This window comes from Arvicanthis niloticus, chromosome 3 (genome assembly GCF_011762505.2).
Source record: "Arvicanthis niloticus isolate mArvNil1 chromosome 3, mArvNil1.pat.X, whole genome shotgun sequence".
Lineage (NCBI taxonomy): Eukaryota > Metazoa > Chordata > Mammalia > Rodentia > Muridae > Arvicanthis > Arvicanthis niloticus.
In genome coordinates, this window is record NC_047660.1 from 2,851,573 (window position 1) to 2,870,798 (window position 19,226).

At 43.9% G+C, this 19,226-nt stretch overlaps 1 protein-coding gene across 38 annotated transcripts in view; it reads left to right on the forward strand.

Annotated features, from left to right (window-relative positions):
* Dock9 (dedicator of cytokinesis 9) overlaps positions 1-19,226 on the forward strand; it is a 252,226-nt gene that overhangs the window by 194,308 nt on the left and 38,692 nt on the right. For 9 of the 38 annotated variants that reach the window (XM_034499085.2, XM_076930547.1, XM_076930549.1 and 6 more), the window contains exons 34-39: positions 3,385-3,518; positions 5,635-5,749; positions 7,815-7,881; positions 9,055-9,102; positions 11,535-11,671; positions 17,888-18,003. In XM_034499085.2, the coding sequence (XP_034354976.1) occupies positions 3,385-3,518; positions 5,635-5,749; positions 7,815-7,881; positions 9,055-9,102; positions 11,535-11,671; positions 17,888-18,003 (617 nt within the window). The other 29 variants (XM_076930545.1, XM_076930541.1, XM_076930543.1 and 26 more) reach the window with 11 other exon arrangements.

A 19,226-nucleotide genomic window follows, 5' to 3' on the forward strand; every position in this document is an offset into this window, starting at 1 on the left:
CGCCGATCCTTGTTCTTAGAAACATCTTCCAGGGAAGCCCCACCCAGGAACCAGGTTCTATAGGTTTGGGTTTGGGTTTTGTTCTGGATGTAGCTGCTACTCCTCGGGAAGCCTCCTGATGACTTCAGGGCTGCAGCTGATCCTTCCAAGCAAATGTGAAGAAGTCACATTACCAACCGTCCTGGAACAAGTGCCTCAAACGTCTTCATAACATGCAAATGAGAATTTCTAGAACTGATTCCTGGATACTAGATTCTGTGTATTTTAGGAGACAGCCCCTCTTAGCTTCAGATTTCTCCTCCCACCTGTTCCATATAAGGCTGTTGGAGCCAACCCTCAGGCTGAGCGCAGGGAACCTGGTGGGAGAGCTAGCAGAAGGACTGGAGGAGCGGAGGGGGACTGCAACCCTATTGGAAGAACAGCATAGGCTGGCCTGACCACCCAGTTCTCCCAGAGATTAGACCACCAGCCAAGGAGAGTACCTAAAGGGATAAGGGATCTTTGGCTTCAGAGACATATGTAACAGAGAATGGCCTTGCTGGACAGCAACAGGAAGTGGGGCCCTTGGTCCTGAGGTGGTTTGATGCCCCAGAGTAAGGGGATGCTAGAGAGGTGAGGCAAGAGATTGTGGGTGGGTAGGGAAGTACATGCATACAGGCAAAAGGGGGGAGAGGGGAGATGAGGGATGGGAGGGTGGAGGGGTAACCAGGAAGTGAGATATCATGGGATAAGTGGTTGGTGGAGGGGTAACCAGGATATTATTTGAAATGTAAATGAATGGAATGATTAATAAAAATGTAAAAAAAAACAAAAAAAAAGGAAGGGAGATGAGCCAAAATTGTTTCGATCACGTGTTCTTTAAGGTCTTTAAAATGCATTCCTTGTGGCCTGGAGAGATAGCTCAGTGATGAGGAGTGCTGTTGCTCTTGCAGAGGACTTAGGTTTCCTTCCTGGCACCGTTGACTGACTGTAACTTCAGTTCCAAGGGATCTGATGCCCACTTCTGGCCTCTGTCGGCAGGTACACATGCCAACATATGCATATGGCAGACGGAGCAGCCACACACATAAAAAAATACTAATTTTTGAAGCCATTTCTGTGAAAGTGACATTATGAAACCCATCACTGTATTAATTTATGAAATAAATGTACAGGAATAAAAATAACTTTTAAAGCCCAGTCAGTAGTGGCACACACCTTTAATCCCAGCACTAGGGAGAAAGAGGCAGGTAGATCTCTGAGTTTGAGGCCAGCCTGACCTACAGAGTGAGTTCTAGGACAGAGAAACCCTGTCTCAAAAAACAACAAAAAAGAAGTTTTTTAAAAACACATGGGAATGTTTTAAAATAGAGCCCTTCCCTCAGTGAAGGGCTCAGTGCACACATTCTGAGAACAAATGATCGTGCTGAGTTGAGTTACTGCATTTGCATCCGTTTGCCTTAAATTTGGAGTACAGTTTGGAATTGGTTTGAAAGTCTGAGAGTAGTGGGTATAGTGCCATCCATTTCTTGATCCCTGTGGCCTGACTTTCATGTCCTGCTTGCACTCTGAGCTATGGTTGTTTTAAGAGAGTCATAATTACCACGTGGTCCATGTGCTTCTTTTCTCTCCCTTTAGAAAAGCTGTCACCCATCCCTGTGACAGCGCAGTGCTGGGGTCATGCAGCCTGACATGCACTTTACAGTGAATGCTCAGGAGGGAGAAGGCTTCACATGCACATCACGTATCTTTAATCAGGATAATTAAACATCATCTCCAGGTTGCCCGAGAGTAACATTAGCCATGAAATTTAAAAGAATGACAGCTAAGAGACGTAGAAAAACAGAGTTAGCTATTCTGTCCGTCCATCCGTCTGCCTGTCTAACCATCTGCCCATCCATTCATCTGTCCTATGCAGAAGTGTCCCTATGTACAGAGCCCATTTTCCTACTGAAGTCTACAATGGCCTGTTGTGGGTTTGCAGTAGCTGCCGCTCACAGTGTCTCCTCTAACGCTGTCTTCAGAGCCTAGCCTTTCTGTTGAAGGTCTGCCGGTTCACCGGATACAAAGACCAAACAGTCATTTTCAGAGTGAAATTTATTTAATCTTATCTAAGCAGGAAGCCAATTCATTACTTTAAGAAAGTTTCCATAGTTCAAAGCTGGAGGCCAGTTTCTATCTTCCAATACTGTTGTTTCATGCTTGTCAAAACGTTACTTCCAAGTGAGAGTTCCTTCCTTCCTCTTTAAACAGACACAGCCAAATATTTTTAGTTTACAGATTAAGGGTGGACCTAACTGTCATAATAGTTTTTTATGGTATCTCCAAGTAAAAACTAATAACATTGTTTATCAGAATTGACTTATCTGTTTGCAGTTCTGTTTATTCAGGCCTCTAAAAACAAATAATACCTATATCCCAGCAACTTAATAGCCTTTTTCAGACAATATTTGTAAATTAGGGAGGAAATACTTGCATTGTGGCTTCAGGCTGTTAGAGGTGGGCGCTCATGCTCGGTGGATGCTCAGCCTCCATACTTGAAAAAAAAAACACTTCTTTGTCTCTACTTCCTGTTTCACATTGTTGCCTAGAACTTGCTTTTTATCATAGCAAAATACCAAGACAGTCCCTCTGTTAGAAGGCAGTTCCTAGCCAGAGCCAGGTGTCTCTGTGGGTCCTTAGAGTTTTAGAATGTCTTGTCACACTTCCTAGGAATATCCAGGGGCACTTTGTCATATAAGTTGCACGCTATAGGTTTATGATATAGTTTTCTTTTTTGATTAAATGTTTGAGATGGATTTATCCTTTTTTCATCTTGAATCCCATTCTGAAATAATGTATACTACAATAATGTATGTTACAATAATTGCAAATATAATGTATGAAATAACAAAAGATGTATCCTACAATAATGTATAACACAATAATAAAAATAATGTCTATCTGAGCAAAGGTAGCTCCAGTAAGTGGATTACCCCTGTTTCATATGAAAGGTCATTCTGAAGTCTCCTGTACTCACCTGGTTCTTGAAAGGGTGATGTAACAAGAGACTGGAAAGATAGCTCAGTGATTAAGAACATTTGCTGCTCTTGCAGAGGACCCAGGTTCAGTTCCCAGCCCCACTTGTCCGCTCACAACAATCTATAACTCCAGTTCCAAGGCATCTGATACCTTCTGGCCTCTACAGACACGGTACATAGTATGATGTACATACATGCATATATACATACATACAACAAACACATAAAATAAAAAATTTTAAAGCGGAATAGTTGAATACTACTCTCGAGCCACATGACCGTATAAAAAATTAACGTCCACAAAAACAATTCTCTTAAAGTTTAGTATTTATCTTTATTTTGTGCTGTCTAACCAAAACTTGGTCTTGCTTTAATTTCCTCTTAGCTTCTCCATATACAGCCTCAACTCCCAACATCAACAGTGTGAGAAATGCCGACTCAAGAGGCTCTCTCATCAGCACGGACTCGGGGAACAGCCTTCCAGACAGGAACCCTGAGAAGAGCAACTCCCTAGATAAGGTGATTTCTTTTCGCTTAAAACAGGGTGTCTGATGTCTAATGGGGGTAGCCAGTGTAACCTGCTTCACATTCTGCTGTTTGTTACATGTGACCTTCTGGGTGTTTTCAAATACCTTAGCCAACATACAGCAGAGGACAAGAGCTTTTCCTAGGATTGTGGCTTAATCATTGTCTCTTTGTTAGTTAGTTTGCTGCTGGTAATTAGAGCAGAGCCTTCCGCATGTCAGGCAGGCATGTATCCTGGAGCTCCATAGCCATGGAGACCCCTGAAACTCTGATCTTATTTCCAGGGTCTCAAATCCTGGGTTTAAGTGAAGCAAGCAGGAGAAAATGATTCTGGCGTCTTATAGAGTCTTTGTGCCTTTTGGGTCCAAGGCCAGCAAAGTAGATGGACTGATCTTACCAGAGCCATGGCTGACCCACTCTGGTTGGCTGTACCCACCCTTAACACTCTTTCTTCTTCTTTCTAAATCTTTCCTATCCTGTATTTTCTATTACCTCCATCTATCTGGAACTTTGTAAGAACAGATAAAGATTGATAATAGCTAGGCAGTGGTGGCACACGCCTTTAACCCCAGCACTTGGGAGGCAGAGGCAGGTGGATTTCTGAGTTCGAGGCCAGCCTGGTCTACAGATACAGAGTGAGTTCCAGGACAGCCAGAGATACACAGAGAAACCCTGTCTTGAAAAACCAAAAAAGAAAAAAAAAAAAAAAAAGATTGATAATAACTTGGAACCCTGGTAAAGCTGTGTCTCTTGGGGCTCTGTATCCCCTGAGTTACTTCTAATTATAAGAAAGCTTTCTGCCAATAAACAAGGGAGCCATTTAGGGAAGTGTTCCTCGTGTGCAGAACGTCCTCTCTCACCTCAGCATCAGGTTTGTGACCTAGTGACAGGTTCTGTGACTGGCACTGACATGATTATCTTCAACTTGTGCGAGCTATGACCATCTCAGCCTGGGTCTGTCATGATGTGTTGAATTTTCCCTTGACCCCAACATGCCTCCGTGTGTAGAGGGACAGGCTGCTCCGGAGGCACTCCGCCTGTGTCGTGCGCAGTGCTGAGGAGGAGGAGAGCTGCCAGTCAGCCAGGAGACACCGGGTCACTGTGGATTTCTCCCTTCTCACAATCCCACCTTTGCCCGAGGAGACTTTGCATGCTGCGCCCGTGTTCTCCCTGCAGGAAGTACTGAGTTCTCTTATCAGCTCTTGACTCAGTTTGAGGCCTTCTTAGTTCACCCATAGCCTTTTACCACTAATGACTCCTATATTTCTCAAATAAAAACCATCACACATTTTAGTAGTTGAACCTGCTTATTGTACATATTTTTAATTGACCACCAACACTTTGAAAAAAGAAAACATCTTTTTTTCTATGATTCTTTCCAATTGGTAATTGGCAAAAAAAAAAAAAAAAAAAAAAAAAAAAAAAAGAAGAAGAAGAAAAGAAAGTTCTTGATTTAAATCGAAAACACGATCCCAAAGGATTATTTTTAATCTTCTGTATCTTTCACTGGAGCTGAGATTCTTACTCAGTTCTTCCGATGTGAACCTGCTATTTTCTAGTGGTAAAAGTACCCTCTGCCCCATCCTCAGCTCAAGCTCTCCAATCCTGTGGTCCAGCTAAGCTGATGATGATGGAGGACCTCAGCAGTTTAGGGTGGTTGGCAGTGCTGTGTTGATGTGTTCCTGTCAGGTGTTCCTCCATCTGTGCCCACAGTGCCATGGCCATGCTGTGCCCTGAGTGACAGGCCACTCCTCAGGCTCACCTTGGTGCTGTGTGGCACCTTTGGAGTCCTGCCTCCCACAGTGGATCCTCGTGCACGTGCTTGCTTTCTTTTGCATGAGATTTTATGAAGTTCTTCTTTTTACCCCCCCTTGACATAATGATAACTGCTCCTCAGGTGAGAAAGGTCTGTGCTTTCTGTCTTGTCCTTTAGGGACGGGACAGAGGTGCCAGTGAGCAGGAGGCAGCAGCAGTTGTGTGTCACCTGAGTGAGGGGCATCTTTGTGAACCTGTGCCTGCAGACTACCTTTCTTTGCAGTTGTGTAATCTGACTCTTCAAAGGGAGATGTGTGCATTCTGGAGTAGAGAATTTACCTGCATTTCCTTCCAGCAGCAGCAGAGTGGCATGCTGGGAAATTCTGTGGTTCGCTGTGATAAACTGGACCAGTCTGAGATCAAGAGCCTACTGATGTGCTTCCTCTATGTATTGAAAAGCATGTCAGATGGTACGTAGAATTAAAACACAGATGTTTTGTTTTCATTGTTAGAATAACAACATATTTTAGTGGCATTAGTTGAAAATTTCAAATATTTAAGGGAATTTTTCCTTGTTTTTAAATGTGTATTAATTTGCTAAATGCAGTAGAAATAGAAGCCTTGATGTGGAAAATCGGTTACTTTTATTCTAGCAAATAAAGTCTACAATGGAACTGGGATTTCTTTTTTAAATATAATGTTTCACACAGCCCAAGCTGGACCCTTGCAGCTGAGAGTGACCCTGAACTCAGATCCTCTGGCTTCACCTCCAGAGCCCTGGGTTAGACACCAGCTAGCACACCTGCTTCCCCATTCATGCCCTGACAAAGACTGAAAGCAGGGCTTCTAGAGGTGCCCCATTCTAGAAACCCAAGGTCACAAAAATATTCTCCATATTTTCTTTAAAGGGTAGCATTTATATTTCCACAGTCAACCCTAGAAATCTACCTAGTCTTGGTTTTATATGTGGTGTATTGGCAACTGGGAAGATGCCCCCAGAAGAAAGTTTACCAGAGAAGCAATGGAGTCAGTCAGACAGCACTCTGGCCTCCTTTGCCTTTGCCTTTTATACTTTAATGAGTACCTGTGCTCCCTCATGCTCTCTTCTTCCTTAGTAGCCTGCATCCAGAGCCAGGACTAACAGGGACACTACTGGCTACTGGCCGTTCTGTCTGGTATATGCTGGTAGTAGTCTGTCTGAGCTCAGAACTCTCCAGGCAGAGAGTTACACCCTCACTGTTAGTCAGATGAGTCAAACCTGTCCCTGAGAACCATGCCCTCTTGGATGCAGCCTACTTCAGCCTTGAGTCTTCTTTTAGGGAAATGGGAGATGTGCTTAGCTTCCCTGGGCGTCTGGTGTTACCTCTGTAAAAGAGCACTCCAGTGCTCTGTGTGGGATCAGAGTGACAAGTGCATGACCACATTCCTGTGAATTCGGGACAGCTCCTCTGAAGCTCAGCCTAGTACAGCTTCTTCCCTCCCCGTCCCCACCCCTGACAAGTGTGACAGAGTACAAAGTACAAACCCACAGCCCATGGTCTCTCTCCTCATCTCAGGCTCCAGTGAGTTGGCCATTTTACCTGGTTTTCAGCTTTGTATAAAAGAGAGCTGAATTGTTCACATATCAAATGAGACTACTTTTTATACAGTACCCAGCTGAGGGCTCACATAGAGATTTAAATGTGTTTAACATTTAAGATCCTATATCTGTCAAGATTATTTCTCCTACAGATGCAACTGGTTTGCTCATATAAAACCCGTGTGACAGGACTTCAGCAAAGCACGCTTATAATAGAACAAGCTTAGAAAGAAAAACAGACCTGTATGTCCATCAACAGAAATGGTTCCTTCCGTTTTGGTACACCCATAGAGAGTACTCTGCAGCTTGGGAACAACTGAGTAGAGCCAATCTGTATTGTTCTTTTAAAACTCTAAGGCAGGGCCCAGATCAGCTGTTAGAGCATGTGCTGCTCTTGCAGAGGAGCCGAGTTCAGTTCCCAGCACCCACATTGGACAGCACACAGTAGCCTGTAACTCCAGCTCCTGAAGCTTCTGGACCCTGAAGGAACCTGTACTCGTGTGCACATCCCCGACACACACATAATACACATGACTGAAAATAAAATAAGTCTAAAGTTACTTTAAGAACAAGACAGCATGTTTTCAATTTCAACAAACTCCCTGAAGAAGAGAGAAGGGTTTTGTAGAAGGAAATAGAGAGTCAGATTTTGGCTTATTGTAGCTTCTTGTATTTGAGAACACATTGTGTTCAAGTTAAATGAGTGGTCTTGTATTGTAATATAATACTGGGTAATTTATTATTGAAATTCTGGAGTTCAAATGTTCTTTGACTTGAATAAGTCTGCCCTGTGTTATGCAGGAGAACCTACCAGTATGGTTTGCCATTTGGTCAGACATAAAACAGGCAGCAATGGAAACCTACACTCTGGGGTCTATCACCCATGTCATCATATGTGCTTATCTCTAATGTATATTGTATGCTGTGATGCTGACCAAATAAATGCTTATTCTTAGATGCCCTGTTTACATACTGGAACAAGGCTTCAACTGCTGAATTGATGGATTTCTTTACAATATCTGAGTGAGTGGTTTTATCCTTACGTGTCTCCTCTTCATCTTTCTAGCTAGGAGGTGTGAAGCACACTGTGTCCTCAGGGCAAGCATATAGTGCACAGCACACTGTTTCCTTCATGAGTCAGTGAGCAGTAGCCAGCTTTAATGTATTGTAAGTAATTGCTTGTGCTGCTGAGATACCTCTGTGGTTCAGCCACTTTGTTAAAATTGTACAAAATGTATTCACCGTGTTGGTGGCTGCTATTTTTCTAAATGAAATGCAGAAACTATTTTATCTTTTCAAGATAAGTTTCTGATTTCTTTTCAGCTCACTATTTTTAGAAACAGGGATCCAAAACCTCTTTTATAAAACTGCTTAGGGCAGATAATTTTTCAAAATCAGAATTTTTGAAAATTTACAGTTTCTCAACTCACAATAGCTACATCTCAGACAGCACCCTTGATTAAACACATTATATCCATGGCAAAAGAAAAAAAAGTCTGCAGTTCTGTTATTGATTATTGTAATTGAATACATTGTGATGTAAGCAGCTTCATGTCTGAAATATTGAGTCAGAAGGAACTCAGAGGAAGACCTTGTTCTCTGAGCTTTGTGTGTATGGTAACTCTGAGGGTAAGCCTATGGACCTGGCCTGCTGGCAAGAGTGGTTTAGTCTCAGAACTGCTCCCACGATTGGAAATTATCCTGTGGTCAACCAGGAGAACTCACTCTGTTAGCCAACTCTTATTAAGACGTATGGGTTTTAAAGATTCAGTTTTGTAGCTCTACTCAAAACAAAGAGTTCTATACTGGATGCCAGTAAGGGAGCATTCCACACACTTGAGCCGAAAGAGAAAGCTCCTTGTAGAGGAAGGGGTAACTCTCAGTGGCATGGCAGGCCTCCTACACCTTCTGAGGCATGCTGCCCCGGAGCGAGTCTGGCAGCCCTGAGTGGGTGAATACCTTTGTTCCATTCTTTCCATCCATAACCACCATTCCGATGGCCATACACGTGGGCCTCCCCTGATGTGTTAACGCTTTCCTGTGAGTGGAGAATGACCCTCTAGAAGATTCCTGAAAGCCACAAGCTAAGAGCTAGTAATCTGTACTTTTTTTGTTATTGCTACTAGGCTTCAACCAAACACTGGCTTGAGCACAGTTTTATCTGCGTGTTCTCTAATGGTTTTTGTATGTCTGCAGAGTCTGCCTGCACCAGTTCCAGTACATGGGGAAGCGCTACATAGCCAGGTACTGTGGGCCTGTGAAATGTCAGGCTATTTTCTGTGAGGCTGTGTGGTAATGGTCGTGTGTGGTGATTGACAGAGGCCGGCAACCTTAGCTTGCTACCACGGAGGCCAGTCAGGTTGTCTCCGTCACCAACATTACTACATTCCTTCTGTCTGATTTTGTCTCGTGGTCCCCTCTCAGACTGACTGTACTGTTGCTAACTTCCTTATACCTTGATTTCCAAACCCTAATACTCCTTTTTTCACCATGTGTTTCTCTCCTCCATATTTCCTGGCCATAATTCTCCCTCAGTGAGTTCTTGTCCCTGCTCCCAAACATAACTGCTGATTCTCACTTAGCTGTTCTTTTTTTTTCTCTCTCTCTCTCCCATAATTAAGAGAATGTTATTATCCTGTCTCAAATCTGTGTGGAGTTTTACTGGCTTTTAAAAATGGAACCCTTTTTTTCTTACTCTGACCAGTCAGTGTGTTGTTGTCTCAACAGAAGTCTGTTGTATGTCATGTCTCCCTCCCCACTGACCTGGCCTGGTCTATACTCTGTTCTGTCTCAGGAGAGCTTCAGGTTCCTCACAGACAGAAGGCCAGACAGCTCCTTCCCTAGGCCATTTCCTCCCCAAACATCTTATCATTACCAGGTCCTTCCCCTGCCCAATAGCCACCCTGTGTATCTGCTGTGTGTCCGTCTGTGTCGGCCCAGGGGTGGGAGTGAGGGTGGGGGTCAGAGCATCATAGTCTTCTGCTATTTTTAACAGTTTGATTATAAGTAAACTACATTTGTTTTAAGAAAGTCTGCCAAGTTTAGTTTTAATTGCAATGCGGTTTTGTTGTTTGTTTGTTTGTTTGTTTTTGTGGTTCGTAGCAGTGTAACAGAACAGATGTTAGAGAACAACTGTGTTTGAATGTGGTTGGCTCAGACGCTGGCACTGCCCCCCTCTGGGGACAGATCACAACTTTTCAGGATCATGTTTTATGTTAAGAAATGAAAGCTTGTGTCCTCTTTTAAAAAGAAACAAGTTTAATGTGATCATTTTGGCATTTTCCTGTTACTAATTTTTGTTTTAACTAAAATGTAATTTTTAAGTTTCTTAGTCTTAACCTCAGTTTTTATCACCACAGTAATCTTATGTTTGTTTTCAAGTACAAAAATGCAAGTATATACAAGGTGCCTTTATGCCAGTAAACATGTCTTGACTTGCACTCTCTTGTACTGCCCTGTGAGGATGGGCAAGAGGTATAGCCGCTAATCACCAAGAAGCTCTGTGCTTGGCAACCATCACGCCTTCTCAGCAATTACTGTCAGTTACATCATAGTAAGGCATCTGGAGAATGTTCTGCCAAGTAGGATAAAATGCCTGAGCCTGAGCTGGTAAATGTGGGAAGCTGACAGTTTCCTCTCTGACAAAATATTTTAGAATAGTTTATAGAGTGATTCTTTCATTCCCTCCCCACAGTCGATATAAGTTAAACGTTCAGAGGGAGCTTTGTCACTTGCAAGCCCCTGTATATACTTGCATGGAATGTGAACTGCTTAAGAAGGGCTGGCGGGAGGCGGAGTCAGAGGCGGTGTTTTCTTTGTCCCTCTTACTGTGGAAACATCCGTCCTGCTTTATGTAAAAACTGTCATGGTTTCCGCTGCATGTGACCAAGATGTTGAGCCATGACATGAACGTTGTCAGTGTTTACCCTGCACCACAGTTGTGTGAACACTGTGCCTTCTCCTTCACTGGAAAGTCACCCCGCAGCATGCAGTTGACGGTCGTCCGTGCATGTTCCTGTTCTACACACAGTAACACAGTGAGGGGCTTGGTTGGCTCTGGGACGGGGGACAGGTATCATTCCTGCACTAGTCAGGTTCTGTCTGCTCTGGCGATGGTACACTATAGGGAATTGAGCTATCTGGTTGCTAACCCAGACACTTTTCTGTTTTCTCTACTTGACTGCTTGACAAGTTTAACAAAGTGCGTGACACTTCCTCCTGCTTGGGTAAGACATAGGTGTTCAGCTTACTCATTTAACCCCTGCCATTGCATGTGTGTCTTCTGCTTCTTTTGGTGATTTTTTTTTTTTTATTTAATTGGCATAATGGTCTGTTCTTGCCACATATAATTCAGGGAGGTTTGCAATGTTTTCTTAGTTGTCAGACTACTGACTGTTATCTCCGTACTGGAACAATGCCCTTTGAAAAGTTGCATCTCTAACGAATGTACTTTCTCAGAATGAGAAGGACCCCTCTGCCTCGGCTAGATTTTGCTGCTTTGAGGCCTACTGGCTTTGCTGTGCACTGTGTCGGAGCTGCTGGCTGTCTGTGTCCCTGGCCACGTGGCTGCATGTAGCCTGACTGCCCCTGTATAGTGTTCCAGCTTCACTAACTCTCCCATCTCGCTTGGTGTAACGCATCTAACGTTGCTTCTACCCATTTCACTCATGTTACAGGAACCAGGAGGGGTTGGGACCCATAGGTCATGATCGAAAGTCTCAGACATTGCCTGTTTCCCGTAACAGAACAGGAATGATGCATGCCAGATTGCAGCAGCTGGGCAGCCTGGATAACTCTGTCACTTTTAACCACAGTAAGTCCCATGCCAAACCATCGTAACCGCCAAGCCATCTCAGAAGGGCGAGCCCCAGCCACACTGTACCACATCACCAACTTGATTTTTCTTCCAGAACAAAACAAATAGGAAGAAGAGTTCCCTCCTTGGAGGAGAGTCCTGAGCAGTAGGGGGTAACAGAATGTGGAGCCCAATCAACTACAGCACCCATTTCACAGCACCCAGACTTCAGGCAAAACTCTGCAGATTCAATGGCCAGACGTTGTCCCATATTTTAAACTTAATGCATGCATATTTTTTGTTGATTTTGTTTCACCCTCTGTCCCTCCTGGCACATCTGGGTCAGATCCGTTTGCCTCTCTCGCTCGGTGCATGTAATTGGTCGGGCACCCACATTCTGACATTCCGCCTGCAAGTGAACGTTAAGCCCATGAATCGATGTGTGAGGATGTGGAAAAGCATCCAGTAACAAAGTGACTTTTTCTGTGTTTTCAGTGTGAGAAAGATATCAAGTGTGCTTGGGATTTCTGTAGACAATGGTAAGACTTAATCAGGTTGGGGCTGCTTCACTCGCAAACAAGACCTTTCCATTCATCTTGCCTAACTGCGGGGCTTCCCTAACTTCACGGTAGAGATCTGCTAGTACGAGGTCCATCTTTATAATTCACTTCTGTCAGTCACCCAGACACCTTCATGTGCTCCTGCTTGACTTTTCGGTGTTTGAATCTTCCTGAGGGTTTCTCAAAGCAGAGAGCCTAAAAGCACCAGCCATGTGGCACGTGAGCAATTAATATGGTCATCCTTGGAGTCTGACTTCCATTCCTGTTGCTTTCTCAAGGCCATCCTTCTCTCTCCAAGCATGGCGTAGCTAGTTCTTAAAAAACGTGTTCTCATCCCCAGCGCTGCCTTTAATACATGGTTATTAGTTCTTCCCATCATCTCTAACCACAAGGAGTCTGCCCACTGGGGTTCTGATGCCTTTTCATACAGGCTCAGTGTAAAAACAATATTCCCACCACCATGTATTTGAAAGATAACATAAAGTGGGGGAGGGGGTTAAAAGCACAGCAGGGTGTCAGGTGTGATGGCATATGCCTTTAATACTAGCACTCAGGAGGTAGAGGGATGGATCTCTGTGAGCTAGCTCAAGGCCAGCCTAATCTATATATTGAATTCAAGGCCAGCCAAGGTTACACGGTGAGACCCTGTCTCAAAAAAAGCACATAAAATAAAGCAACCAACCAATTCAGCAGCTTCTCTCACTTCACCAACAAAGTTAAGCATAGCAGGGACATCTCACTGACTTCCCTTAAGCCAGCTGCCTTCTGGACGGAGAGCCTCTCACACTTAGTGGTAGCGTGCACATCTGTGGTACACTCGGGGCTGTAATACTTGTGTTTTCAACCCTTTGTCTCTTAGCTTGATGAACAAGGGGTTAAAGCAGAGGATGCCCAGGCTCTTGTGATCGTTACTGTCATTCCCTGTTTCGCGGTAGACTGCAGTCCCCATGACACAGGCGGTACTGCTGGATTTCACTCTTCCCGGACTATATAACAGCGCAGTCAGAAGCTTGAGTTACAGGACAGAGACAGCCAGCTGCTAGAACAGCTCCATGACCTGGGCTGCTCTCTCTTCTCCCTTCCTGCAGCCCACGGAGAAGCTGGTACCCTGCCTCTTGCTTCCTCCGCTTCGGCACCCTTTGCTCCTGTCAATTCCCAGTGGCATCCTGTCTTCAGTCACTCTCGTCTCCTGTGTGGTCAAGAAGTCATGTTCTCTGACTCCTTTCCTCCTCTCCTGTGTCTCTCCAGTCCCTCCTCCTGTGAGTTTGTTCTCCCATAGCTGAATGGCTGTATCTTTCAGGACTCAGTCTTTCTCCCTACCTCTAGTTCTGATGAGGTGGCTTTTACCCTTTCCCACCGACACCTGTTTCAGTACGTGGAACTTGGCCAAAAACACGCTAAGAGAGTAAATGTCTTGCTATATCACATGTACAATGTATATGACTCGTATGTATGCATACATACCTGTCCATCTCTATGTAGATAGTCAGTGGAAGCCTGGGGCTATATATTCCCCTTTACAAGAAACAAAACAAACACTTATATAGCAGTAAGCACAACACCTTCTGTTAATCCAGCCAGCATGATTGAGAACCCATAAGTGAGCAGCCGGCCAGGGATAAGCAGAGGTTGAAGTGAACTTACTTTACTTCTCTCAGTGGCCTTTTTATCAGACCTCAGCTTGACCAGCAGGGAGCAGCAGAGGTCTGACTGTGCTTTCCCCAAATCCTGGAAAATCTGTCTGTGGAACACTAGCATTTCTGAAAATGGTGCATCTTAATAGGCCATCCGAGATGGTAGTCTGTCTGTAATGAATGCTTATTGCAACTGAACTGGCTCAGATGTAAGATGAAAGGGGCAGTTTGTGCTTGAAGCCAGTTGTCTTGATGTCCTTAGAAAGGACATGAGCAAGCTTTATGTGTAGTTGGGTGTCTTCACAGTGTGAGGCTGCGTACTTAGTGCCGTTTTAGAGTCAGCCAGCACTTACTCTGCAGTATTCCTCAAAGAGGGAAAGCCGATGCTGTGCTGCTCGCAGTGAGCTTGTACCTCGTGGATCCTGGCCACAGATGCTAACTCTGAACACGGTTGTTTCCTTATGTGACGTGGGGGAGCTAGCAAACTGTATGTCAGTTCGCCATAGAATATGACCCTCTACTCTATAACCCTTGCTCACCTGTGAGGAAACCTTCTTAGCAGTTAAATGGGAATAACTGACTATTGACCACTTCTTATATTTTTTACATAAAATGTATTGGCCCCTCATAAAGCTACAGGCCATTAGTTAACATATCTAAGATGGTACAGCTCCGTTTGAGGAATCCTTTCAGCAGGAAAGATTCTTTGCCATTCTGTGTTTGTTTATATCTCCAGACCTATTGGTTTTCTGGATTTGTATTGTAATCCAGAAGGGGGAAAAGTCAAGATAAAAATACAGATTTTGGTTCCATAGAGGAAAGACAGCTTTGGGAATGGAAAGCAGCCTGTGAGACCATGCATTTGCCCCATCTTCTGCCTCATGTGTCCTGACCATCAGAAAGGTGTTTGTGACTGTGGGGCTTCTCCTTTGCCCAAATCACCCTGATGCAAGGTCTCTGGGGAAGAGGTTACAGGAGTTGCAGGGAATCGGACAGGATGGATGTGTAAGCGCCAGTCAGGTTGATTACATTTAACAGATGATCATGGAAGGCTTTTTGGTTTGAGATTTTAAAACAAATCTTGGTTCTGGAACGATGGCTCTGTTAACAAAGTGCTTGCTCTGTAAACATGAGGACCCAAGTTGAGATTCCCAGTGTCCACATAAAAGCTGGTGTGTATCTGTAACCCCAGCCCTGGGGATATGGAGTCAGTGAATCCTGAGGGCTCTCTAGCCAGCCAGTCCAGCAGAAACAGCAAGTTCCAGGTTCAGGAAGAGGCCCTGTCTGAAGAAATAAGTCAGAGAACAGTGAACCTGCTAAAGATGCTTGCTGCAAAACCTGACCACTCGAGTTTAGCCCGCAGGGCCCACGTGATGGTCTCCAGGGCCCTCCAAACATGCACACTTTTGCTTATATTCGGATAAAGAAATGGAGCCTTAAACTCTCTTATAAAGTGAGAGCCATAGAGGAAGCCACTCAGCAAGCTTACCTCTGCTTCCCACATGCTTGTACCACACACAGACACTGTTTTAAAATTAAAGCGAGTCTTACTGTAGGCATGACAGTGGCTTGAAATTTTACAGTTTTGATCTGTGAATGCTGAGGACTTCCAAACCAGCCACCTAAAGGACTTGTAGAAGTCCTGTTGATTCTACGGGCTGAGCAAGGGTGGAGGGAAGCCACAGTGCTGCAACACACTACTGCCTCCTAGTGGAAGTAGTGGTATTTTGTGACTTTTAATTAATGTTCTAGTTAAAGTACAGACTTGGTTTCCTATGACATTTTCATGCCTATATATCTTTATACTGTGCACATATATGTACCTAGCCCCAGATACCCACCTCATTCCCCCCCCTACCACCGTCTTGCTGGTCCCAAGAGATTGGGTAGATGGTGTCACGGCTAAGCATGGCACAATAGCCTACAGAAATCTTGTCATTGCCGTATTTCTGTACATATATACATAATTATATCACTTAAGTAGCCTGGCACATTAATTCTGTTTTAAAACAATACATGTTAAGTTCTAATTCTCTGTTTCCAGACTTTAGGCCAGGAGTAGTATTTGCTTTGGAGATTGCTCAGTAGAAGGCCATCTTACTTATAATGACTACTTGCATGCCCTTAGCCTGTGTGCTTTATAGAAAGAAAGGGACAGTTCTATAAAGATAAAACAAATAAAATCGCAGTTAAGCCATGTTCCTTTCAGACTCTTAGCTCAGACCACAGCAGCTCCAAAAAGTCCCTTTGACCTGTGTGCATAGTTTTGGTTGATCTGATCACAGGCGTTGATGTTTTTGGCTTTGGTCCCTTCTTTCCATGGTTTGTATCTCTTTAACCTTATTCACCAATACTTCATTCTTTCACTCTCTCTTTATCTTATCACACCCCACCCAGTACACTAATGCCTTGGCTTATGCAAAGGCAGTACAGATGTCCTTAATACACCCAAATAGCCATCTTTCTTTTCTCTAGAAAACCTCTTGTTTAAAAACAAAGAATTGGAATGAACATGATTATAAACATGAGGAGGGAGACAGCCCTGACACAAGGGGGACAGAGAAGCACAGATTTAAAAGTTCAGAACCACCTGTTGAATAGCAGTCTTGGATGAATACACTTGATAGAGCTTGCATGGCAGTCTTAAAGCATCTCTGTGGCTTTAAAAGCTCCTCTGTAGCATTTGTAGAACTATAACTCATATTTCCTTCAGTCAGAACAAAGTGCTATTCTCTTTTTCCTCCTATTTGCCTGTATCAGTTCTCTGATGCAGTGACCCAAATAGGAATTTGTAGTGTAGGTTCTGGGTTGAGGGGGTGGTTCCCATTAATAATTGTAAAAAGGTTCTATAGGTGTTCTGTACTTTTATTTTTTGGATTGCTGAACTAATGCCTTCCTCTCTGTAGTATTAAATGACCAATTAGTAAGTGTTGCTTTCTCAGTCTCTCCTTGGAGAAAGTCATTACATTGTGTCCTGTTGTGTTGCCATCATCCTTTATAAGCAAGACACCATGGTAACATCTTTACATCCTTTCTGTGTGTTTCTGCTAATACATTTCATTTCATAATTTAATATCTCAAATTGTCGAACTGCATTTATATCATTACTAAATTGATTTTGCAGCCACTGTTGAAGATTGCTGTTTATGTGTAAATTATATGATGAAGTTAAATTTACATGACAGGTTCTTCTAGTTCTCTCCTCTGCATAGGCATAGCTTTCCAATTCACTGGCTTTTATGCTTATCGTTAAAGCAAATAGACGACTATTTGTAGTGCAGTCAACTCTTGATTATTGCTTGTGATTCTAGCTAAATTCAGGCCTTGCTCCGACCGACTTAATGCATTCTGTTGCTCATTCTGTACTAGGTACATTTTTATAAACCTCACAATATTAATGAAGTATCCTCACTAAGCTCTTTGAAGTGTGGATACCTTTACCCCGTCCTATAGATGGGGATGCCGAAGTATAAAGAGGTTAGTTTACCCGCCCAAGGCCATACGCAGATAAAGAAGTAGATGCGGGCTGAATGGCCAGCTATCAGCCCCGTATCTGGCGCCTGTCACCTGTTTTGTAGGGTGCCCAGAGCATTGTCAGCACTCTGGCCATTGTGACCGCTCAGCCGGGCAGCTAATGGACTGTGCCTGTCCTGGTGGGCGTGCTAACACCACCATCTTACTGCCTTGGTGACTTCATTCAAGTCCCGTGGCTTATCTGTATCCTTTCCCTATCTGCCGAAGTGTTTAACAAGGTACATACCTCAGAGATCTGCCAAGTGACTGGAGAATAATGTGGAGCTCCCAGTCTCGGTTGGCACGGAGCAAGCACACTGTAGATGGCTGCTGCTGTCACTGAGTCTCCAGAGCTGGAAAGATGCACCATGAATGAAAACATTATTATGCCACCTCCCTACAGAGGCAAAGGGGGGAAGGGTTCTGAAAGGTGACTTGTAGATAATCAAAAGTTGACTGTCACTGCCACACCCCACTGGCCCTGTTGCCTGTACCCCCAGACAGTAATGCTATGCTGGTTCACACAGGCTACGGCCACTCAGAGGCAGATGTCGTTCACCAGTCTCTTCTCGAAGCCAACATCGCTACTGAGGTCTGCCTCACAGCCCTGGACACCCTCTCGCTGTTCACACTGGCTTTTAAGGTTTGTATTAAGCACATGCTGTTCAAGCTCAGAAGTTTTTAATCTGACAAATGCACTCAGTTTATTCAGCTCAGCCAACACACGTGCATGGTGTATGTCTTTGCTTCAGCTGACTTTGCTTCTGTAGGGAGACTGTTAATCTCAAGGTTCCCTTAATGAAGCGTTCCCATAGTGAGTGAAGTGATTCCCTTTATTATATGTAATAAGCTTACCTGGCCCACGTGTGCTGCAAGCTTGGCAGTGCCAGGGGCTGTCGCTAGAGGCAGCTGACTTGGCTAGAAGGAAGCATCTATCCCAAGCCCTCAGTGTGATAACCGTGGGAACCTGACCAGGCATCTCTGCGTTGAATATCTGTAAACATGACCAAATCTCTTAAATTAGATATTTAAAGAGAGAGGCTATATTAGATACTTAAAGAGAGATGCACAGTTAAGTGTAAATTCATCTTTTTCACGTCATTTGTTTATTACTAAATTAAATGGAAAAGCATGTCATGAAAAAAGAAATGAAAGAGTTTTTGGTCTTGTTTTTAACTTTAGCAAATAATAATTAGTTCACTGATGCACAGTCACCAAACCTTTGGGGTTGGTTGGTTGGTTGGTTGGTTGCTTTGTTTTGTAACAAGACCAAAACCAGTTTTTTTTTTTTTTTTAAGTATTGAGTTAGTAATCAAAGCTATGGTTTGATTATAATGTTTTTATGCTTGTATACCATTGTACCATGTTCTGTCTCTTAGGAGCCTACTGCTTCACAGTCTTGCTTATGGGTCCCTTCCAGTTCTGGTCTACAGAGAAAACATTGAGTTAGTGTTACTGTCTATGAATGTTGCAACCGTATGTTTAATTGCAAGGGCCTTAGGGAAGTGTAACCAAAGTCCTGCTCCCTTTGTTTTCGTACTTTTTATGAAACACATTTCTTGGGTAGGGGGTGGGGCTTAGCTCAGTTGATACAATACCTGCCTAGAGTGCATGAGGCCCAAGGTGTGATCACTGCTATCACAGAAACCAGGAGTGGTGCATGCAATGCTATCCATGGGAGGCAGAGGTAGAGGCTTACATGTTCTAGGTCATTCTTGGCTACATAGTGATGGAGACCAGCCTGGGATACAGGAAACTACCTTTTTCTTTAATAGTGACAGTAAAAATAATGATCCCCTCTCCCGTGTCATGTCACTTTACTACAGCGTGTCCTCTCCTGAGGTGCCAGGCCATCCATGTCCCCCA